We start from the raw sequence: 24,655 nt of genomic DNA, 5'->3' as shown, positions 1-24,655 counted from the left end.
GAATACATGTCACAGCATTGAGAAGGAAGGTGCTCCAAAAGACATTCACTCCTACTGTCAAAGCCTATATAATAAATTAATCAGGATTTCTAATAATTATTTTGGATTAGAATTGTATTAACTGAATTGCCATCTGTAAAATATACAGTTGTAGGATTGCTTAGTTGTGTGGAAATACAAAATATTTTACAGCCAAACTGACCAGTTAAAAAAAAAAGAAATAAAATAGATGACTTTAAATACTAAGATTCTATAGTTCTACCTGAAAACTAAGTAATTTTAATAATCATATTTCTTATTCAGGGGCACCAGTCAGTAAGAAAAGAATGGAAAAGTATAAAACAGATTGTATATTAGGCAGTAAGAGCCAAAATTACGGCACCAGTTAACATATATACATTCATTTAGGTTTTAAGCAACTGTTTTACATTCATAATTTTTACCTTTCTAGGATCTTCCCCAAGTGACCGTAAGTAGTACTTCTCATCCTTAAACATCCCAAAGGAAAATTACATCAGCATTCATTTAAAAACATTAGGAAGTGAAGAAAGAAGGATACAAGTCTTAAAAACTAACCCACTTAAGCAGTTTTTCAAAAAATTCAGTTATCTTATGCGTTCTACTAATGCTCTCTGGTGGCCATATGAAGAACTGTTTTTAAATGTTGCTTACAATGACTGGATCTACGAAACATTAAATAAAATAAATTCTAAAAACCATAATGTGTACTTTAGATGTTACACTTGAAATTATTTACACTCAATGTCTTAAGACTATTAATAAAAGAATTCCTATTTGTATAGCAAACATGATCTCAGAGTATTTTTCAGGGCCAACAACAAACTTCTTTAATATGATATAAACGCAGAGAAAGAGAGAAAACAGCATACGCTTTTAGTAATTTTTTTAAAAATCTGGAACTGATATTGAAAGCTAACATTTAATGGATAGTTTCTATGTGTTAGGCACTGTGCTAAGAACTTTATAGCTTTTATTTAATCGATCTTCACACAAATCTTATGAAGTAGAAACTGCTATCATCTCCATTTTATATGAGTATATTGAGGTACAGAAAGTAATCTGGCTGAAAGCTAATGAAAAGCAGAGCTGGGATCTATAGCATACTCCACCAGACCTTAAGAATGGCTTTCAGAGAAGGCTATAGTTTTGAATATCTAATGTTCTTTTTAAAGAAAATCCATTTAGTATATAGATATTAATGCTTTCAAAAGAAAATAAGTTAAAAACAATTACCTCAGAAAGAAAGAATTCTTCATGCTTTTCTTCAGCTGCCCTCTGGACCAACTTGTCAAAAGGTAAAGTTCTGACATAAACACAAAAGAATCCTTGGACTTATAAACTAATAATTACTATACATATAGCTAACATATTTTATCTACAGTTACACAAGTATGTATGGACTTGTTGGAGTTGGATATGATCTGCTTTACAACATCCATAATTTTTATTGTTTTTTTATTATATATAATTCTCAATTTTCAAAATTCATTTAGCAGTGTGCTTATTTGACCAAGGTTGTCTGAAATTCTGGAATTAAAGACTTTTAAATCTATGGTATAGTTGGATGCTTCTCATATATCAATACCTCCTATTCCAAGTTACTGACGTGAAACTGTTTCCACAGTATCTGGTTACCTTTGGAAACATACAAAATTTCAGGCTGTAATTGTTACCTGTTTTCAAGCGCCAAGGCAAAACAAGTTTTGTGATGAATGGAGAAAACTACTAGCGCTACTTTGGCAGAGATAGTAGGCAAATGGTCCAATAAAGATAAAGCCCACTCCCCACCTACCTTCCTGCCTTTTGGAAAATTCACAGAACACAGGAGCCAATAACATTACTCTCACCCACCTGTATCACCTTTGATTATTTTAAGGCTTCCAAGGAAGCACTGAATTGAAGTGATCAATTTCTATTCTTATTCAAAATTTCTGCCAAATGCCTGATTCCTTCATCCTGGTGAACAAAGTTGAAAAATCTAAAAGCAAAGTGTCTGTTTCCTTTACCTCACACTCTTGAGCCTAGAGGGCTATCTTTTCTCTGAGCCCCATTTTATCCCTTCAACTTTCTAGAATCAATAGTAGTATTGCCTCCTACGTGACTGTGAAACCATCTCTGTAACAGCTAGACAACACTCAAAAGCATCTAGGTCAAAAGCCTCTCCTCTGCTCTCCCACTGCACCCCTCTTCCAAACTCCAAGATTTGTCATCTTTCATTCTCACCATCAAATATCTTGCCATTTGAAATTTGTACTGGGGAAGTGGGGAGAAAGGGTGAACAAAACCCTTTATGAGAAAATAACCTTAGGCTTACTTCCTCTAGCACCATCTTCTTAGAAACATACTGGGTTAAGATAATTGTGGAATGTCAGCTGTGATATCAGGAAACATTCTTTATTATAAAAATGATCCTTGACTGGTGAACTATGTCTGAACTAGAAGGCTGGCAGTGGGTTACAATACTTATTAAGACGCATGGATTTGTCTCACCTGTGTGTAGTTTAAATCTTTTAACTGAGTATGTCTCTCGGTGGGAAGCCCTGATGGTGTAGTGGTTAAGACCTACATCTGCTAACCAAAAGGTGGGCAATTCGAATCCACCAGGCGCACCCTGGAAACTCTATGGGGCAGTTCTACTCTGTCCTATAGGGTTGCTACCAGTTGGAAGCAACTCGATGGCAATGGGTTTGGTTTTGTCCCTTGGAGGAACCTGGAAGCTAAGTTCATGGGCTACTTCAAGCTGTTGGTTTGTGTGGAATATGTGGCTTACCTAAACTAAGGTGTTTTTGTATCCACCTCCACAGTCTGGTTCCCTTACAACTAAACTGTCAGATGATGAGTCAAAAAAGGTCCCTGGTATTCACAGACACTGTCCTGCTAGAACACCATTCCCTGCCTGTGTTAGGTTCCGTCGAGTTGGTTCCCACTCATAGTGACCCTATCTACAACAGAACGAAACACTGCCCGGTCCTGCACCATCCTCACTATCTTTGTTATACTTGAGCCCATTGTTGTAGTCACTGTGTCAATCCATCCATTGAGCATCTTCCTCTTTTCTGATAACCCTCTACTTTACAAAGCATGATGTTCTTCTCCAGGGACTGGCCTCTCCTGATAATCTTAAAAACACCTCGAAAGTGCATGAAACGAAGTCTTGTCATCCTTGTTTCTAAGGAGCATCCTGGCTGTACCTTTTCCAGAACAGACTTGTTTTTTTCTGATAGTCCATACTCAATATTCTTTGCCAACACTATAATTAAAAGGCGTCAATTCTTTGGTCTTCCTTATTCATTGTCCAGCTTCCCCATGCATGTGAGGCGATAGAAAAAAACATGGCTGGGTCAGGCACACCTCAGTCCTCTAAATGACCCCTCTGCTTTTTAACTCTTTAAAGAGGTCCTTTGCAGCAGATCTGCACAATGCAATATATAGTTTGGTTTCCTGACTGCTGTTTCGGTGGACGTTGATCGTGGATGCAAGTAAAATGAAATCCTTCACAACTTCAATATTTTCTGTTTATCATGATGCTGCTTATTGGTCCAGTTGTGAGAATTTTTGTTTTCTTTTCAGATGTAATTCATACTGAAGATTGTAGTCCTTGATCTTCAACAGTGTTTCAAGTTCTCTTCACTTTCAGCAAGCAAGGCTGTGTTATCTGCATATTTCACGCTGTTAATGAGCATTCCTCTAATCCTAATGCCTCACTCTTCTTCATATGGTAAAACTTCTGATTATTTACTCAGTGTACAGATTGAATAAATATGGTGAAAGGATACAACCCTGACACACATCTTTCCTGACTTTAACTCATGCAGTATCCCCGATTGTCAAAAAAAAAACGACTGCCCCTCGTTCTATGTATAGGCTCTTCATGAGCAAAACTAAGTGTTGTACATAATTTGCTGTCATCCACATAGTCGGATGCCTTTGCATAGTCAATACAACACAGGTAAACATCTTTCTGGTATTCTCTGCTTTCAACCAAGATCCATCTGACATCAGCAGTGATATCCCTCATTCCACGTATTCTTCTGAATCTGGCTTGAACTTCTGGCAGTTCCCTGTCTCGATGTACTGCTGCAACTGATTCTGAATGATTTTCAGCAAAATTTTACTTGTGTATGATATTAACGACATTGATAGTTTCCGCATTCTCTTGGATGGTATTTCTTTGGAATGGGCACAAATATGGATCTCTTCCAGTCAGTGACCAGGAAGCTGTCTTTCAAATTTCTTGGCATAGACAGGCGAGCACCTATAGCACTGCATCCGTTTGCTAGAACATCTCAACTGATAGTTCATCAATTCCTGAAGCCTAGTTTTTCACCACCCCCTTCAGTGCAGCTGGACTTCCTTGAGTAACATCAGTTCTTGATCGTATGCTACCTCCTGAAATGGTTGAATGTTGATCAATTCTTTTTGGTACAGTGACTCTGTCTATATTCCCTCCATCTGCTTTTGATGCTTTCTGCTTCATTCAGTATTTTCCCTGTAGAATCCTTCAATATTGCAGCTCAAGGCTTGAATTTTTTATTTAGTTCTTTCAGCTTGAGAAATGCAGAGCGTGTTCTTCCCTTTTGGTTTTCCATCTCCAGGTCTTTACACATTTCATTACAATACTTTACTTTGTCTTCTCAAGTCACCCTCTGAAATCTTCTGTTCAGCTTTTACATCATTTCCCTCGTTCGCTTTAGCTACTCTACATTCAAGTTTCAAAGTCTCTCCTGATATCCACTTTGGTCTTTTCTTTCTTTCCTGTCTTTTTAATGGCCTTTTGCTTTCTTCGTGTACGATGTCCTTGATGTCTTCCCACAACTCATCTGGTCTTCAGTCCTAAGTTTTCAATATGTCATATCTACTCTTGAGTGGTCTCTAAATTCAAGTGGGATATACTCAAGGTTGTAGTTTGGCTCTCATGGACTTGTTTTAATGTTCTTCGGCTTCAACTTGAACTTGCATATGAGCAATTGATGGTCTGTTCCACATTTAGGCCCTGGCCTCATTCTCACTGATGATATTGAGCTTCTCCGTCATCTCTTTCCACAGTTGCCTTCCTAAATATTCCATCTGGCAAGGTCCATGTGTGTTATGGATGGAACTGTGTCCCCCACCAAAACGTGTGTCAATGTGGCTAGGCCATGATTTCCAGTATCGTGTGCCCGTCCGCCACTTTGTCTTCTGATGTGATTTTCCTATGTGTTTTAAATCCTGTGACTATGATATTAATGAGATGGATTAGGAGCAGTTATGTTAATGAGGCAGGACTCAATCTAAAAGATTAGATTGTGTCTTAACCTGATCTCTTTTGAGGTATAAAAGAGAGAAATAAGCAGAGAGACATGGGGATCTCGTATCACCAAGAAAGCACACCAGGAGCAGTGTGTCCTTTGGACCCAGGGTTCCTGAGCAGAGAAGCTACTAGTACAGGGGAAAACTGATGACAAGGACCTCCCTCCATAACTGACAGAAACAAAGCCTTCCCCTGGAGCTGATGTCCTGACTTTGAATTTCCAGCCTACTAGATGGTGACAGAATAAACTTGTCTTTGTTAAAGCCATCCACTTGTGTTTCTGTTACAGCACCACTAGATGACTAAGACAACATGTATACCAAAACCAAACCAAGTGCCGTGGAGTCAACTGCAACTCATAGCAACCCTACAGGACAGAGCAGAACTGCCCCATAAAGTTTCCAAGGAGCTCCTGGCGGATTCGAACTGCTGACCCTTTGGTTAGCAGCCATAGCACTTAACCACTATGCCACCAGGGTTTCCGACAACGTGTACAGGTACCATTTATGTTCTTGAAAAAAGGTATATGCAATGAAATATGTCACTGGTCTTGCAAAATTCTATCATGTGATCTCTGGTGTCTCTATCGTTTCCATCATTAAGGCCCTATTTTTCAACTACTCATCCTTCTTTGGAAACGCTGGTGGAGCAGTGGTTAAGTGCGATGGCTTCTAACCAAAAGGTCGGCAGTTCAAATCCACCAGATGCTCCTTGGAAACTCTATGGGGTAATCCTACTCTATCCTATAGGGTCACCGTGAGTTAGAATCGACTCGACAGCAACCAGCGAAGTGTGTGAATCTTTGTTTCCAGCTTTCATATTCCAATCACCAGGAATTATCAATGCATCTTCACTGCATGTTTGATCAATTTCAGGCTGCAGAAGTTGGTAAAAATCTTCAATTCCCTCACCTTTGGCACTAGTGGTTGCTGAGAAAATATAGTTGTAATAACTGGTCTTCCTTGTAGGCATATGGATGTTATCTCATCACCGACAGTGTTGCACTTCAGGACCTTGAAATGCTCTTTTTGATGATGAATGCAACGCCATTCCTCTTCAATCTGTCATTCCCGGCATAGAAAACCATGATTGTCCAATTCAAAATGGTCAAAACCAGTTCATTTCAGCTCACTAATGCCTAGGATATCGACCTTTATGCATTCCATTTCGTTTTTGATGACTTCCAATTTTCCCAGCTTTATATTTCATACATTTCATGTTCTCATTATTAACGTCTACAGCTGTTTCTTCTCATTTTGAGTCATACCACCTCAGCAAATGAAAGTTCCAAGAGCTTTACTCCAACCGCGTCATTAATGTCAACTTTACTTTTAGAATCCCAGCTCTGTATCCTTTTGCAAAGCTAAGTGAATCTGATGCTAGGTTACAGACCGTTGGGTCAATGTGAACCTGAAGCCACTGCTGGTAATCCTGTAGAGTGAGCATTACAGGAGAGACCAAGGCATGGTACTGTGTCTGCATCTATAATTTCCACCCAATTGTATCAACAAATTTACTTAGTATCCTCCAGCTCTACGTTTTCTAATCTCTGACCTCCCCATCTATCTTTTAGTCCTACCAGAACATCTTTGAAGAGTGTGGGGCTGGTGGAGAAATGTATGTGGCTCATAGCGATCAGTTACTAGTATAGCTGCCCAGGCTTAGCTTTGTTACTAGGGAGAACCTAGAAGTGTTTCAAGGCCTTTACAAAAACAGAGCAGGATAGTGACCCTGCAACTGCGGACAGAATACCTCAATCCAAAGAAGCAGAACTTAAGTGCCCCAGCAACTTCCTCCCTTTGATAATGGTACTTGTCATAGCTTCTGCAGATGTAAAGTCCAGGAAGGTCCTTAGCCTTGAGGCCTTATCTATCTTATCCAAGTTTCAAAAAGAAGTGTATCTATTCTCACTGCTATTTAAACTATCATTTGTCTGAACTGGCAAAGAGACATTAAGAGAGAGAGTATCGCGGACTGGTTAAGATAATGGGCTCTGTGGAGTTAGACAAAAGTGGTTGTAAATCCTGGTTTTTCCATTATGAGCTTATATGATTTCTGTTAAGTTATTTAACATTTTTAAGCCACCATTTTCTCATCCGTAAAATTATTATAAAAATATCTACCTCACAAATTGTTCTGAAGTTTAACATAATGAAGATACTCTAATATAATCTAGGATGCTTAGCACAGTACTTTATATATATTACATGCTCAGTAAAAAATATATTGGCATTAGCAAAAACGATAATTTACCCTTCGGAAGCACGCAAGCAGTAACAAACATTTAAAAAAAATAAGGAAAGAAAAAATTTCACTGTCCTGTTCCCCATTTTTGAAAGGCTGCTTTGCAAAATCAAGATCAGGATTGAATGGAGGTGTAATAAAAATTAACAGCAGGATGATGACAGAAATTAGATGATTCTTCAGGAATTAGATACTGTGATAGAAGCAGCAACGTAAAGCTTATATATAAGATTCAAACTACCTTTTTTTAAGAATCTATGACCAGAAGAATACCAACAAGATCCTTTTACCACACAGGGTAAACACAAAGTTCTCTTGCACTTAGCATTCTGACTCTGGGAGAAACAGTGAGAGCTACCAAGAAGAAAGCTAAGACTTGGAAATTTATCAGTCTCCACATGTTAGACAAAGCAGGAAAAAAACATAATCTAACCTCAAAATGAAGTGATAATAATGATATGTACATATGTAGGATTTCTTATTTTCTAATCTCTTTTTCCCAACTCACTGTGGCACAATGGTTAAAGCACTCAGCTGCTAACCAAAAGGCTGGCGTTCAAATTCACCAGCTGCTCCATGGGAGAAAGATATGGCAGTCTGCGTCCATAAAGATTACAGCCTTGGAAACTCTATGCAGCAGTTCTACTCTGTCATACTGAGTCGCTGTGAGTTGGAATCAACTTGACAGCAATGGGTTTGGTTTGGTTCGGTAATTGCTAATAATGGCTAAACAATTTTTTTTTCTTGCACTAAGAAAATAATTTTTGGTTTTTTTAGGAGCTCTAGTAAAAGACTCGGGAGAAGCTGGGACAGGAGCTATTACATAATTCATATGCTTCAAAAACAAGTTTTGAAAAGTTTAAAAGACATGACAAAGCGTCAAGGCAATTCAGGATAAAGTTTCAATAGCCATTTGTTATGGTATTGGCCCCTTTGGAAAATGAACATCATTAACTGCAGGCTGCAAAACACTCATCATTCCAGCACTTTCTTCCACTTTCGTGATTTAATAAAAAATGAAAAGTTCTTACAGTCACTAGGAAAAATTTATGGCAATTAAATTAAATTCATGGTCTATTAAAAACCAAAACTATAAGAGTAAATATTCTCAGGATCAAAAGCTGAGAAATGTTTTGGCAGTTGCTATCTGAGCATAAAAACTCTAATGAGAAAGGAATGGCCCTAGTCATTAGAAGCTCCATTTAACTCATCCCTAAACTGAAGGCTTTTGTGAGCTACATGGTATTTCAAGTGCTTGAACTTGCCAGGAATTGCACATGCTCAGAATTTGGAAGATGTTTTTTAATTTAACATTTTTAATGAAACCCATGGCAACAAAGAGAACATTAAATCTACAAGATTATAGCACTTAAAGCTTTTAAGCTTACATATTCAGCATCTTTTGAATGTCTCTTTAGGACCTTTAAGAGCTTCCAAAGCATATAAATGACAACCATGAGTAAAATTAAAGGTTATCTTAAGATATTATTTTTAAAGTCATACACGTCGATATAACAACCACTTGTTGGAATCAACTCTACAGCAACGGGTTTGGTTTGGGTTTGCGTTTGTCCTATGTTTCTCTTAGAGAAAACAGGAATCATGAGCCTATACTTATTTAAAAACCACTTGGAATTTAAAGATTTTCCAAAAATAAGGGCATTAAAACTCAAAACAGATTATGAAAAGAAGCATTAGAATTACTTATTCTAGAAAACAATTACTAATAACGGTAGGATCAATCAACTAATCAGGCACTCAATGAATACACCACATTCAACTTTAGATGTAATCTAACTCTAAAGAAATTCTCTGTCCCCATGGCTCCATAAGGTATAAGTTATACCCCGTTTTAAAAAACGATCTTTAGAAATGTCTTTGTACAATTACGTAAACTCAGAATTCTTGTCTTTCAAAAGTCATTCTTTAAAAAATCAGCAAGTTATCCCATAATTACATCAAACTAGCCAAAAGCTGAATACCATATGGTCCTTGTACTATAACACAAAAATATTTTTAAGGTTTTTAAAAAGTCATTTGTATCCCCAGAGTAAGCCTCAGAAGAAAATACCTATACACAAAGTTCTTACTAATGAAGTCCATCTGTGGAACTGTAGCAACATGAATCTTTACTTCTTTTGTCCCTCCAACTTGGCTTAGGTAATCCACTGTCCATTTGCTTGTACATGCCCCCAAATCAATTCCTGCCAATACCAGTGGTTTTCTCTGTTAAGTGAGGAAAAACATAAAAAAAATTAGTGAATCCAACAATAGATCAGGAGCTACATTAGCACTAAAAAAACCAAACCCAATGCCGTCAAGTCAATTCTGACTCATGGTGACCCTACAGGATAGAGCAGAACCGCCCCACAGGGTTTCCAAGGAGCACGTGGCGGATTCAAACTACCGACCCTTTTGGTTACTAGCTGTAGCACTTAACCACTACACCACCAGGGTTTCCACATTAGCACTAAAAAAAAACTAGAGAGACAAAAATCAAGATAATGATCCTTGATGCCAAAATGTTCAAACTCAAAGCTTTCGATGGCTTATGTTGTCACTAAAACAGGAAGAAAACCCATGTAACATACCTAGAACAAAATTTTAAGACCAGGAGGAAAAAAAAAAAAACCACAACAGTGGTACCATCAAAAGCCTAGAAAGAAAGAAAAGAAATCTGGATATTACATAAGGCATTTTCATGAGTAAGCGCTGTCTATCACAAAAATACTTTAAAATATTTTTTGTACTGTATTGTATCTGGGCTATCTTGATTGAAATATGTACCTTATAATACAAGTTTTTGTTCATAACTTGACACCACTTCAAGCTTAAAGAACAGCTGCAGGACAGTACAAAGAATTCCCATACATCCTTTACCGTGATTCACCAATTAATTTAACATTTTGGCCTCATTTGCTTTATTATTTCCTTTCTTTCACTGTGTGTGCGTACATACAGATACATATTATTGTACATAATATTTATCTGTGTCTTTTGAGGGTAAGTTGCTGAAACCAGGTTCGTTTATTTCTAAATACTTGATGCTCATTTCCTGAGAATAAAAACCGTCTCTTGCATAACTACAATTACCAAAATAAAAAAAAAATTGACAGATACATTTAATACATGTTATCTTTTTTTTTTTAGACCATATTCAAATATCACTAATTGTACCTATAATATCCTTTATCTTTATATAGTTATTTCTTTTCCTGGCCCAGGATTCAATCTGAGATGCCACGGATCTCTTTTAGTCTCCTTTAACCCGGAACAGTTGCTTTGCTTTTGCCTTCCACAAATGACATTTTTGAAGCGTAGTTATTTTATAGAATGCCTTTCAATTTGAGTTAGTGTGCTGTTTCTTCAAGATTAGATGCAGGTTATGCATTTTAAGGAGGAGTATCACAGAGGAAATATTACATCCTTTTCAGTGTACATCAAGTGGCATATGATATTCTGCCCTGTTATTTGTAATGTTAACTTTGATCTATCAGTAATTTCTGCCTGAATCAAGTATTGCTATGATAGACACAAAAAAAGTGATTTTTTTTAATCCATCATTTCTTCTACATTAATTGGCATTCTCAAGTAAAATGAACTTCATTTATTCTATTACATTCGCTAGGTTATAAACAAGTAACTTGGGTATCTCTTTGTAGTTTTAATTTGCATTTCTCTTATGAACACCTCTTCATATGTTTAAATATCACTTTTACATTTCTTTTATGAATTATTCATTCAGGTTTTTTGGTCATTTTTTAAATCAGGTTTTTGGCCTCCCCTTTCCCCTCAAGTTCTTCATATACACGGGCCTTTAACGCCCTTTATGAGACATTTTGGTGGGGGGAGAGTTATGAGGAGGACTAAGAACAGTCCATCTAGCACTACCCCCCAAAATAAAAGAAGACTTGAATCCTCTCCTGTAGTTTGCTAACTCCCAAAAGACAAAAAAAAAAAAAAAATCCTTGACTCTTAAAATACTCAGAACCATAAATAAGGATACCCTTAGAGAAGTAAATATCAGATAAAAAAATTAGTGTTTTTTTTGTTTGTTTTTTTTCCCCTGTCATAGAGAGACTAGCTGCAACCTTGTGCATTTTTTTTAAGTAACCGCTGGATTCCTTATTCCCAGTTCTTCTGACGGCTGGATTCTCTTGCAAAGTACTGCAAGTAAATACACGTCTTTTCCCTTAATACTGTCTCCTTTTAAAAAACTAAGATTCTAAACACACATCTAAACAACGTCAACTTCTGAACTAGAACCACCATAATTAGAATCCAAGACCAGAAGATGTTTCCTTGGGGGTGCCCGCTGCTTTCCCTGTTGGCTCAGTGAAGTGAAAACTCCAAACCCAGTAACTTGGAGTCGACTGAGACATCGTTCGCACCACCCGGGGGCCGGGGGGAGGGGATAAGGGAGAAGGTGCCAATCTTGCTCAAAACTCAAGGTCACTCAGCAGCAGATAAAGAGTCGCGGCCGCGGGAGCGAGAAAAAGCTGGTCTTCTCTGCCATGGCAACGGCAGACGTCATGCTCCATAGGGTTCTGCACCGTCGCTCTTCTGAGTAAAGAGCTTGGGCAAAAATGCCTCTTGCGCTCAACTCACCATGGTCATCCTGTTCCCCGGAAACCTGGTGCTGGAAAATTCAACAGGTAAACATCCGACATCCCCCAAGCACCCTCTCCCTTGGCCACAGAACCAACCAGCAACCTTCAGCCGCCCGTCGCCTCCTCTCCACACGCTGGGTTGCTGACCAGTTCGGAGCCACCCCAAGTGGTGGGGGCTGGCCTCCTCTGACTCTCTGCGGTTTACCCCGCGCAAGGGCCTCACCTGCGGGTAGAGGTGCTGTATGAACTGCTCCCCCGAAACGCCCTCAAGCCGGGGCACAGGAAGGCGCTGACCCGCCATGGTTCCTCATGCCCGCCGTGTTCCCGGCTTACGGAATCTCAGCCCCACCACGTTCTTCCGCTCACGATCCGTCCGGAAACACGACCCGAGAGGAAAAGGTCCGCGAGGCCGGCCGAGTAGAGAGAGTGGCTGGTTCCGAACGCGGGGGCCGAAGGGTCTCGGTATGATAACGGTTGTACGCCAGGAAAGCTGAGATTGGGCGAGCTCATCAGAGTTGGCAACAGCAGGCCAGTTTCACACTCCAGTTCCGCCCCCTCCCCCCAACGCCCTGCAAACTCGCTGAGGTGGTTTCCTGCCGACTTCTTTTCGTTACGGCACTGCCAAGTACAGGGGTGAAAGGTCATGAAAATGGCGCTGGCCGCTCGCTTGCTTCCGCGCTTTCTGTTCTCCCAGGCCCTATCTGGGGGGTGCTCCCGACTCCGGACTTGCGGTGCGGCCCAAGTGAGGCCACCGTTGACTGGACTCTGCTGTTTATGTCGCCGCCGCCTCGGCTCGGGGGCGGCTTGGTTTCCTCGCGTAGCTTGGGCTGAGGCGGCTTCGGCGCTGCCTGCTAGGAGCCCCGGGTGCCGCCTACTCAGCCCTCCGGGATGCCCCGCAGCCCTGGCTTCGGTCCTTGCCCGCCCTCGGCGCAGCTACAGCACCGAGGAGCAGTCCCAGCCGCGCCAGAAAACCAAGATGATCGTCCTGGGAGTCTCAAACCCCATCACCTGGCTTCGGACTCGAATTTACTCCTTCCTTATCTGGGCCTATCTCGATGAAGAGTTTAGCATCGGAGAATTCTCTAAGGGAGCAAAACAGGTTGGTTTGTTTCCCTGGTTATCCTGCCCACCTCGCATGCGCTCATCTCTTACATATGGAAGTGTTAAGTAGTGAGGTTTCCACACTGGGTCCCACGGTAGTTAACTTGGGTAGTGTCTCAGACACGGAGCCCTCCGGCTGCTTTTTGGCTTAAAGGAAGCTTCTGGTTGGGTTTGCAGGGCCACCCAGGAGTAGGGGCTTCCTTGAGGCATTAGGGTGAATTTCTCAATTACCTTTTCGCTCTCTGAGAGAGACTTGGTGAGTGGATAGAGCAGCATACTGTGGTGGATAACACAGATTTTTTAAACAGGCAGAAATGGATCCAAAGCCCATTTCTGCCGCTTAAAAGCTATATGGCCTTATGTTTTTTTTAATTCTACTTTGGATGAAGGTTTACAGAGCAAACTAGTTTCTCACTAAACAATTAATACACGTATTGTTTTGTGCCATTGGTTACCAACCCCAGGACATGTCAACACTCTCCCTTTCTTCACCTTGGGTTCCCCATTACCAGCTTTCCTGTCCCCTCCTGCCCTGCCCCCGGGCTGTTGTGCCCATTTAGTCTCGTTTTGTTTTATGGGCCTGTCTAATCTTCCACTCAAGGGTGAACCTCAGGAGTGACTTCATTACTGTGCTGTAAGGGCTTCCGGGGGTCCTACTATTGGGGTATCTGCAGTAAGTCTGGTCCTTTTTTTTTTTTTTTTTCAGTTAGAATTTTGTTCTACATTTTTTTTTCAGCTGTCTAGGACCCTGTATTGTGATCCCTGACAGCAACCGGTGGTGGTAGCCGGGCACCATTTATTTAGTTATGCAGGGCTCAGCCTGGTGGAGGCTGTGGTAGTTGTGGTCCGTTAGTCCTTTGGACTAATCTTTCCCTTGCGTCTTTGGTTTTCTTCATTCTCTCTTGCTGCAGATGGGGTGAGACCAGGGGAGTATCTTAGATGGCCACTCACAAGCTTTTAAGATCTTAGATGCTACTCACCAAAGTAGAATGTAGAACATTTCCTTTATAAACTATTTTATGCCAGTTAAGCTAGATATTCCCCCAAGACCATGGTCTCCACAGCCTTCAAACCAGTAATTTGGTCCTTCAGGGAGTTTATGTGTCTATGGAGCTTCCATGACCTTGCCTTGGACAAGTTGCGCTGGCTTCCCCAGTATTGTGCACTTTCTTATCCTTCAGCAAAATTACTACTTATTTATTGTCTATTTAGTGTTTTTCCCTCCCCCACTCTTTCTCTCCCTCATAACCATCAATGATTGCTTCTTTTTGTGTGTCTTTCCGTAAGTTTTTATAGTAGTGGTCTCATTCGATATTTATGCTTTTACGACTGACATCTTACACAGCATAATGCCCTCCGTATTCATCCATGTTGTGAGATGCTTTGCAGATTCATCATTGTTCTTTATCGTTCCGTCCATAGCATTCCATTGTGTGTATGTACCATAGTTTGTTTATCCATTCATCTGTTAACGGTCACCTAGGTTGTTTCCATCTTTTTGCTATTGTGAACAATGCTGCAATGAACATGCGTGATCATATGACTATTCTTGGGATGGCTCTTATTTCTCTAGGATATACTCCTAGGAGTGGGATTGCTGAATCATATGGTATATCTATTTTTAGCTTCTAAGGAAGCATTATATCGTTTTCCAAAGTGGTTGTTGCCATTTTGCATTCCCACCAGCAGTGCATAAGAGTTGCAATCTCCCAGCAGATATGACCTTATCTTTCTGAAAGTGATTTCCAAATCTGCAAAATGAGGAAGATAACATCCTTATGGAATAGTGCCCACCACATAATAGGCACTCAGTATTTCTTGGATAAATGAGTGAATGGATATGATTATTGTGAAGAATAAACAGTTGAACATTGCCAGGGTTCCATAACATAATCTTTGGCACAGAGACAAAAGTTCCTGCCAGCAGTTTGGCAGCGCTTCTCCCCTTCACCATCACACTCCTAAAAGAATAACCTGCAGATAAGCATTTTTCTCCTTTCCAAGAATTTGCCAGGACGACCTGGTTGCTGATAAATGTATAGTGCTTTGCACACAGAGAAAGACAGCCTTTAATAATTCATAGCTCTGATTTTAACAGTTATTTTCTCTTTCTCAATGGCTGATGAATACTTTGTCTTATCCTTGCCACTTAATGGTCACTTTGGGTCCTGAAATTGTTTGCAGGATTTCACCTGTACATACATTTTTCTAGCATGAAAGTCTAGCTATAGTTTCCTTTCAAATCTCTTACAAAGTTGGTCATTCTCAGAACTATTGATAAACAATGGAAATCATAATTTATTTTCTACCTCCATATACCTTAAAAGTATGCCATGATGTAATTGTGATACAGTATTCATTGTATAGTGTATTGATTATATTTTACTCCTAATTTATTTCGGCCTATAACCCAAAAACCTTTAAAAAAAAAAAAACCCATAGTTATTTATATTTACTTGTATGACCATCAGTTGTAGATTAAATATTTTCGACTTTATGTAATCGATGTCAGTATTAACTTCCACATCCTGCTTCCCTCAATCATTCTCGACTGTTTTTTGTATTTATTTAAAAATATAAAAAAACAAAGAACAAACTTGGTTGATATACTGAGCTCAACATCATAATCAAGGGGTAAACCTCTGCTCATGTCGGTTCTCAAAACCTTTTGGCCCTGCTAAATTGGCATGATCTTACCATTCCCCACAATGCCTGCTGATGACATCTGAGCTTGTCAGCCTTTGAGCTTGTCAACCTTTCATAACACGTATATAACTACCAGTTTATTTATGTGCCAGTAAAGAATGGAAATCATCATCCCACCATGGCCAGAAATCAATCCTTAGCCTTTGTTTTCTCCAAACATACATATACAGAGGAGCTTGTTCACTCTCTGGTCTTAGCTTTCAGCCTCCCTCTGTACTATTAAATAGTATCTCCACCTCTTGATCAGCCATATATATGCCATTTTGCCCTAAGTTAATATTTTGGTACCCATTCTGACTTCCAAAAAAGAATGTCTGGCAAATATTTAGCAATTCGCTTAAACCAGTCAGCCTTAGAAACCCTGTGGGGCACTTCTGCTCTGTCCTACAGGGTTGCTGTGAGTTGGAATCGACTCGATGGCAGTGGATGTTTTGGGGGTTTTAAACCAGTCGTTACTGCACATACCATTCCAATCAAGCAAATCAATTCTTCAACACCTAAGACTTATAAGGACATAGCCAAAAAACCTCCCTACTAGCTCTCATGATGTAGCTGTACATTCCTTACATGGGTGTAACTCTGGGGTGTGGGAATAAAAAAAAAAATTACTATTTTATTTTTTATTTTATTATTATTATTTTTTAATAGTGTGGGGTAAAACCATCAGCTATGTCTACTCTTAGTGCATTCTGTTTCCCCTCTCTCCTTATGGTCATCTCCCAGCAGTGAGATGTTACTGTGGGTTGTGAAGATCATTTAGACTTGTCCTTTTTTTAAAAAAATCATAGACCATGAAACTGGAAGGGGACCTTAGGGCTCATCATTCTAGTCTAATCCTTTACAGGTGATGAATCCAAGTTTCAGAAAGGTGAGACAGTTAACTCAAGGATGCATAATTAATAAGTGCTGAGGTACTCCACCCTGTGACCCCATCCCACAGGCTGTCTTGATCTTCCAGCTTCACTGAGATTGATATGGCTAAATATAATCTAAGCAAGCTTTTATTCATCACGTGAGCTAGGGGAATAGGCAGCTCAATGCTATCGAGCCTTAAACCAGGGCTTCAAACTGGTTTGAATCAGTTCAGTAATTGCCAAGGGCAGTGTACAAGTTGCATAGCAACCAAATCTGTTGCCCCTTGGATTTTGACCCGAATAGGAAACAAGCCAAAAAAAACAAAAACAAAAAATAAGGACCTGGTTGCACAGTGGTTAAGCGTTTGGCTGCTAACCAAAAGGTGGACAGTTTGAATCTACCAGCTGCTGCTTGGAAACCTATAGGGCAGTTCTGCTCTGCCGGAAGAACTACATGGTGCCTGGCTACCACCGATCACTGTCCTGACAGGGAACACAACAGAGAATCCCTGATGGAGCAGAAGAACAGTGGGAAGCAGATCTCAAATTCTCGTAAAAAGACCAGGCTTAATGGTCTGACTGAGACTAGAGGGACCCTGGAGGTCATGGTCCCTGGACCCTTCATTAGGCCAAGATTGGAACCATTCCTGAAGCCAACTCTCCGGACAGGGATTGGGCTGGATTATAAGATAAATGACACTGTTGAGGAGTGAGTTTCTTGGCTGTAGACATGAGACTGTGGGCAACTCCTGTCTGGAGGAGAAATGAGAAGGAAGAAAGGGACAGGAGCTGGTTGAATGGACAGAGGGAATACAGGATGGAGAGGAGGAATGTGCTGTCTAATTAGGAGGAGAGCAAGTACGAGTACACAGCAAGGTGTGTATAACTTTTTTATTGAGAGACTGACTTGATTTGTACGCTTTCACTTTAAGCACAATAAATAAATAAATAAAAACTGGGGCGGGGTGCGGAGTTCAGCTGCTAACCAAAAGGTTGGCAGTTCGAATCTACCAGCCACTCCTTGGAAACTCTATACTCGAGCCGTTGTTGTCGAGTCAATCATACGCTGTTTGTTTTTCCATAACTTACTTGCACATTATCCCACTTTAGCCTTTTCTGTGGGGGGAAAAAAAAAAGCTATTTCCTAGAAGCCTCAGGAAGGTAGACACTATTATGTCATCAAGGTCTTATCAGAACAGCCTCCTAGTGATTCTCTGTTTCACTATAGGATAATATGCTCTGTCTTAGCCACACAAACTAGAGTCTAATGATTGAGTTTTGCATGACAGTTATGGTGGTTTTTTTTTTTTTTTCTTTGCCCAAATTATCACCTGTCTTCTGCACGTGAAGGCTTACCAAAACATGTAGTGTTTCTGAACCCTGAGGTCCTCAAATTGTTTGTAAGGGGCCCTTGAATCTATTGGGATATGTGCGTTTTCCCAGAATTTGACTCTATTATGTAGTCTCCTATGCTCGAAATTCCCGTGTGTCCCTTCCTCCTGTCAGCTCTTCAGGTTTCAGCTTAAATGTTACTTTTAGGAAGCCCTCTTTTGTCCCTCTAGATTGGGTTAGGTGTCTCTTCAGCATGCTTCCATACCATCCTGTTCTTACCCCTGTTAATAATTCTTGAACTTGTCACTCTCCCCTTGTAGACTGGAAGCTCCTTGGAGACAAGTAGAACCTAACTTAGTTTTGTTTCTCACTGCTAGGAATGTGGAGAATTCCAATTGTGTTTTTTGTTTTTTTTGTTAACTTTAATATAGGAACCTCATACTTCAGAGTTGAGATCCACTGCTTTAGACTGTGTAAACTGTATCTTTTCTCATATTTCTCCAAACCTGCCTTACCTATCTTAATGAGGTTTAGACTGGAACCCAGATCTGGCTCTTCATACGATCTAGGCTGCAATGCTTCCCAGCTGCTGTCTATGCACAATTAAGATGGAGGTCATACAGTCAGAACAGTTGTTTTCTTAATTCTGGAAGGAAAGATATAAACCCAAACCAAACTCACTGCTGGCGGGTGGATTCTGATTCATAGCAACCCCATACGGTTTCCAGGGCTATAAATCTCTACAGAAGTAGACTGCCACATCTTTCTCCCACAGAGCCACTGGTGGTTTCAAACCACTGACCTTTGCATTTGTAGTTGATCACTTTAACCACTGCACCAGCAGGGCTCCTTAGAAGGAAGTATATAGGAGGGTGTTTATTGAGGCACCTAGTGTGAACTTCACACATATTGTTTCCCAGGCGCTGAGAGTGGATAACCTAATTAACGATTTGCTCTATGCTATGTTGGAAGGCCGTAGGAGAAAAGAGACCTCAAGCAACTTTGGAAGAGTCTTGAGTGACGTTGTGATAATGTTTGACAGTGTTTATCATAAAAGTCTTTCTCACGCTTAGCCGTTTAAATAAGAGCATTGTCCACAGTATGGTGTTTTGAAATAATCACTCTCTCCCAATTTTTTTTTTTTTTTAAGGCTTTTGCTTATGTGTCAAATTTGCTGTCACAGTGTAAATTTGATCTTTTGGAAGAACTTGTGGCCAAAGAGGTAAAGTATACTTTTTGTTTAAAATCAGTATGTTATTCTATGGCAGCGGATTGATCAGACACTATCTTTGTGCCTAAAATTAGCATGTGTGACCATCAGCCAAGCTAGTGTCCCTGTATCTATCCTTGTGGACACTTTAGGTCATATAAAAGCATGAAATGATTCCTGCAGTTTAAGGTACAAATAAGTAAATATAATGTCTTTTATTTGCCTTATGTAGAATGTTCTTTTAGGAATTATCTAGTTGAATAATTAAATGCTTCTATGCCTTCGCTTTTAAGGAAATACTTGCCAGCCTTGCATTTGAAGATGAGTAAACTTGGTAATTTAAAAATGATAGAGGAAAATTCATTTCATCATAAAGACCACTTTTTTAAAAAGTTTTAAAAAATTGAACTGGTGAACTAATGGTTAGCTTTTTCCAAACTTAGATGCTGCATGTGTTGAAAGAAAAGGTTCCTTCACTGCCTGACAACCATAAAAATGCTCTTGCTGCTGACTTAGATGAAATCGTATACACATCTACAGGAGATATCTCCGTTTACTACGATGAAAAAGGTAAAGCATAGTCAGCGTAAAATGATCCATCGTTCTACATACAAGCCGGAGCAGTGCGTAACCATGAAATACTGGGGTATGTCTGGACAGACTTCCAGGAAAGTAATATGTACTGAAAGTTCTGACTCCGGAAGAGCTGTGATGTGCTGACAGTCCATATATGCTTCTGTCTAGAACTTTTCTCTACTATAACTTTATTCATAGGAGAGAGCATCGTTACTCAGGTTGATGAAAATAAGCTTCCCAGGACAAGCTGCTCCCATGTCCAAATCAAAAATATGTGTCTCAGATAGCCTAATTTAAAGGAAACAATTGAGAATTCTCAATTTCTAGCTATGCATTATACAGAAGAAGGGGTAAAAGACAAGGTAAATAGTACTAGCTAAAAACTTACTTGAAAGTAAGACTAAACTGCAGAATGCCCACATTGGATTTATTTGGGAATAAAGAAAAAAGTTGGAAGGAACTTTAATGTTCATCTGGTTCTTCTTCTCCAATCCATGAATATCCCCTATGGAATTCCTGAAAACTCATTGATGTATTCATTTCCTCTACAAATAACAGTAAAACCTGCAAAAGCAGAAACCTGTGTAAGGTGGAAAGCTGTCAGAAAAGGAAAACTCAAATATTTTCCACTAAACAGAGAGTGATAGAAAAGTGATGGCTGTACCCTGTCAACGGTGGACACCTTGTGAGACCCAGAAAAACAAGGCAGTCCCATGGAGTTCCAGCTCTCACAAGTTTCAGTGTAGAGTATTTGCATTTGTCTTGTATGCTAGGCTCCCAGGCAATCCAGCTGCTTCTTACACACTTCCCTAAGCAGTTCTGATACAGGACTCTTCATTGTTAGAAAACTTTTCATACACGTTCATCTGAAATATTTATAAAGGTACTTTGAGTGATAAATATTTTCTTACCCTTGATGTTTCAAATTGTATCTGAGCACACTAATGTTGTAATTAATCACCAGTCACAGCAAAGTGAATTCAGGTAGAATAGAAATCTTTTTTCTCTGTGGCAGTTGAGATTAAGTTAGTTACTCAGCAGCAAAAAAATGCGGGTTTTTCTTTTGCCTCATTTTTCGTTTGACAACAGATATCTGCCACAAGATTATTGTAATTTTAGAAAATGCCACAAATTGAAAATAATGCGTGCAATACACGTACTAAATAGGTAGGTGCTTAGTAAATGATAGGTATTACTACTGAGATGTAGGTTGTAATGAAAGTATGTTATAAACTCTAAGAGAATTTTCTAAAAAGTCAAAAGGTATTACTACAGGTATCTTAAGTTCTACTAGGCTGAGCACAAAATGTGATCCTTAATGACTGTGTAACTACACGTGCTGCCAGTTTCTGATGTGATTTTGGTTATATGGATGATGGACTGTAGTGATGTGTATTTGTGTGTGTGTTTTTTCTCTAAGGAAGGCAGTTTGTTGACATCCTGATGTGCTTTTGGTATCTAACCAGTGCCAACATCACCAGTGAAAATTTAAGTGGAGCCGGTGTATTCCAGGTTAAGTTGGGACATCAGGAGGTGGGAACTAAGAAACTTCTTAGTGCAAGCTATGAGTAAGTCTAACCATATTTCATTGTTTCCTTTCTCTAGAAAATGCAAGGTAGCGTGAAGGTATGAAAATTAAACAGAGCTTTAAGAAGGAACAATTTGAACTTTGATAAGTTATTTATGAAGAAAAAGGTCATAAAGAAACATTGGCCGTGAAACAGGAGCGTTCAGAATTTAGAAAGAGATAATATTGCTGAATTTAGTTAAATGGTGTTTCAGCTATTTATGGCTACGTAACAAACCACCCTAAGACTTAGTGGCTTAAACAACCATTTATATTGCCTGCAATTTCACAGCTCAGCAATTTTGGAAAAGCTTAACTGGAAGTTGGTCTCTGCATCACCTGGCATCAGCTGTGGAGGCTGGAGCTGAGGATTCGTGTCTGTTCTTCACTCACGTGTCTGGGCCTTGGTGCCCCTTGGCTTCTCCCTCTTTGCATATGATATCTCATTCTCTGGGGCCCCTCCTTGTGCTTTGGCTTTTGATCTCAGTTCACTCATAGTTTTTACATGGTGGTTGCTTCTAAGAGGCAGAAAGCTGAAGCCTCTAGGCCAGTAGAGGGCTGCACCCAGAATTGTAACATTTCTGCCATAGTCTACTGGTCAGAGCAATCACTGGGCCTCCATAGTTTCAAGAGGTGGAGAGACTATACTTCTTTATGTGGGAATGGCAAGGTCACATTATGGAAGAGCGTGTGGGATGGAAGATATTATTGTAGCCATCTTTGGAAAAGAAAATCTGCCATACAGAGTAAATGGACCATCCAGTCAGTAGACATTTATCGATCATCTATTATGTACTAAGTGCTAAGTAGGGGCTCAGATACAACATTGAAGGGTCTCTGCCCCTAAGGAGCTACTGCCTAGTAGCACCACCACTGTTCTGTCAGTTTGTCCTACTCTGGTGGCTTGCATGTTGCTGTGATGCTGGAAGTTATGCCACCAGTATTTCAAATGCCAGCAGGATCACCCATGGTGGATGGCTTTCAGCAGAGCTTCTAGACCAAGACAGACTTGGAAGAAAGGCCTGGCGATCTGCTTCCAAAAATTAACCAATGAGAACCTTACAGATCATAATAAAACACTGTCCAACTTCCTTGCATTGGACGCCTCATCAGGAGTGATCAATCACTGGAGGAGGACCGTGTGTTTGGTGAAATGGAGGCCAGGCGAGGGTGAGGGAAACCCTCGGTGAGATGGATTGGCATCATAGCCACAAAGATGGACTTGAATATACCAGCAGTTGTGAGGATGATGCAGGACTGGGCAATGTTTAGTTCTGTTATACACAAGATCACCATGAGTTGGAGTCGACTCAATGGCAGCTATCTGTCTAGTAGGAGTTTAGAAAATTATTTGAAATAGATACTATGGTATTGTTATGCTAATAAAATTTGAAATAGTAAATAAGTAAGGGGAAACATAATTTAGTATTCATTTAAAACAAAATGCCATTGTTATGTCATTGAAAGTATACAAATTGGCTTTAAAATGCCAGAAATGATCTAAAAAGGAAAATGTATTATCACTAAGGGAAAAGGAGTTATAACCCCATTTTTTTTTTTTACTTGAAAAAAAATTTTGTTTGATTTATTATTTTTTTCTTTTTTTGCATTTTGCTTTATTTGCAATTACCCAAAATATTCTATATATTTAAATACTTACTTAATCTAAATCTCCTGTATTGTCTCTTCTTTAAGATATAGCTATGCCTTAATACTAAGGAGGCCTGGTGGAGCAATGGTTAAGTGCTAAGCTGCTAACTGAAAGGCTAGAAGTTTGAATCAACCAGCGGGAGACAAGACCTATTAATCTGTTCCCATAAAGATTGTTGTTGTTAGGCACTGTTGAGCTAATTTCAACTCATAGCGTCCCCATGTGAAAGAGTAGAACTGCCCCATAGGGTTTTCTAGGCTGTAATCTTTACAGGAGCAGATCGCCACAGAACCATTGGGTGGATTCAAACTGCCATCCTTTTGGTTAGCTTTACCATTGGTACCACCAGGGCTCCAGCCTAGGAAACCCTATGGGGCAGTTCTACTCTGTCATATAGGGTTGCTGTGAGTTGGAATCGACTTGGCCGCACGCAACAACATAGTTATACTAATTTTTGTCTCCTGAAGTAATGAGGAATGATTGTATTTCTTGAGAGAGTTCTGCTTAGAAAAGTACCAGAAATAGCAAATTTGAAAGATGGTGATTTTTAAGTGTTTTACTCCCTTATCAGATCAATTTTTATTTACCTCCCTAAGAGCTTGTAAACACTATTATTTTCAAGATTGATTTACTATACCTGATTGGTAATGATAGTATTTGAAAATAATTTCTCCTGTATGGTAGATTATATATTTAAAATGTGTGCATCACCGTAAACATCAATATTTCTGTTCATGTTAGGCATGTGTTATAGCTCTGGTGTTGCAACTGTTAAGCACTCAGCTGCTAACCTAAAGGTCTACGATTCAAACCCACCCAGCCACTCTGCAGGAGAAAAGACCTGGTGATTTGCTCCTGTAAAGATTGCAGCCCAGGAAACCCTGAGGGGCGGTTCTAGTCCATCTTATAGGGTCTCTGTAAGACAGAGAATCAACTCACCAAACAGCATAGCTAGTATTTAACAACAGAGTAATAGCCAAGCTCCTGTCAGATGCTGACAGATGTTGTATGTAGACCAGTCCATTAAAAATGCTCCTTTTAGTTGAGGATGTGCCTCTATTTTGATGGTGTATTTTTTGTGATTGAGTAGATAGATTTAACTTTGTTTGTTTGGTTCTTTCTTACCATTAACCATTAGCTTGTTGCTAAAAACTGCTTCTAATATATACTTCTAAATTATATAGTTACCCAAGAAGTACTTGGACTGGTACAATTTTCATGTTATTTGTGATTTTATTTTTTAGATTTCACAGGGAGTTTACAGAAGGAGTAAAGCCTGATTGGACCATTTCACGGATTGAACACTCAAAACTCTTAGATTAATCTTTCTTGGAAAAATCAGCTTATGGACTTTCAGTAATTGCTATGAAAAACTAAGGAAGAAAATCTTTTGGATCATTTGATCTTCACTCAAGTTTGTGAATTACTTTTGCTTTATTTTGAAATACTGTTTGCAGTATATTGGCATGATACAATAAAGCATTTTCCGCTGA

At 39.6% G+C, this 24,655-nt stretch overlaps 2 protein-coding genes across 6 annotated transcripts in view; one reads left to right on the top strand and one right to left on the bottom strand.

Moving 5' to 3' along the window:
• TYW5 (tRNA-yW synthesizing protein 5) overlaps positions 1-12,654 on the bottom strand; it is a 24,736-nt gene extending 12,082 nt beyond the window's left edge. The window contains exons 1-5 of one of the 4 annotated variants that reach the window (XM_023542563.2): positions 12,389-12,654; positions 12,164-12,194; positions 9,646-9,781; positions 1,255-1,346; positions 444-488 (exon numbers count right to left, since the gene is read on the bottom strand). In XM_023542563.2, the coding sequence (XP_023398331.1) occupies positions 444-488; positions 1,255-1,346; positions 9,646-9,781; positions 12,164-12,172 (282 nt within the window). In that variant the 5' untranslated portion in view covers positions 12,173-12,194; positions 12,389-12,654. Of the gene's footprint in view, positions 1-443; positions 489-1,254; positions 1,347-9,626; positions 9,782-12,163; positions 12,195-12,388 lie in introns of all 4 variants that reach the window. The other 3 variants (XM_023542560.2, XM_010602579.3, XM_023542565.2) reach the window with 3 other exon arrangements.
• MAIP1 (matrix AAA peptidase interacting protein 1) lies at positions 12,655-24,655 on the top strand. Of its 2 annotated transcripts, XM_003406147.4 has the most exons (5): positions 12,655-13,264; positions 19,309-19,380; positions 19,812-19,938; positions 21,365-21,512; positions 24,407-24,655. In XM_003406147.4, exons 1-5 carry the CDS (start codon positions 12,809-12,811, stop codon positions 24,483-24,485), a joined length of 882 nt encoding a protein of 293 aa, XP_003406195.2. In that variant the 5' UTR covers positions 12,655-12,808; the 3' UTR covers positions 24,486-24,655. The 2 variants fall into 2 exon arrangements, with proteins under 2 accessions (XP_003406195.2, XP_064142920.1); XM_064286850.1 differs by lacking the exon at positions 24,407-24,655 and having other exon boundaries at positions 21,369-21,505.

Source organism: Loxodonta africana, chromosome 6, assembly GCF_030014295.1.
Source record: "Loxodonta africana isolate mLoxAfr1 chromosome 6, mLoxAfr1.hap2, whole genome shotgun sequence".
Taxonomy (NCBI): Eukaryota; Metazoa; Chordata; class Mammalia; order Proboscidea; family Elephantidae; genus Loxodonta; species Loxodonta africana.
The sequence above is the reverse complement of the archived record's forward strand: the minus strand, read 5'-3'. Positions and strand labels throughout refer to the sequence as shown.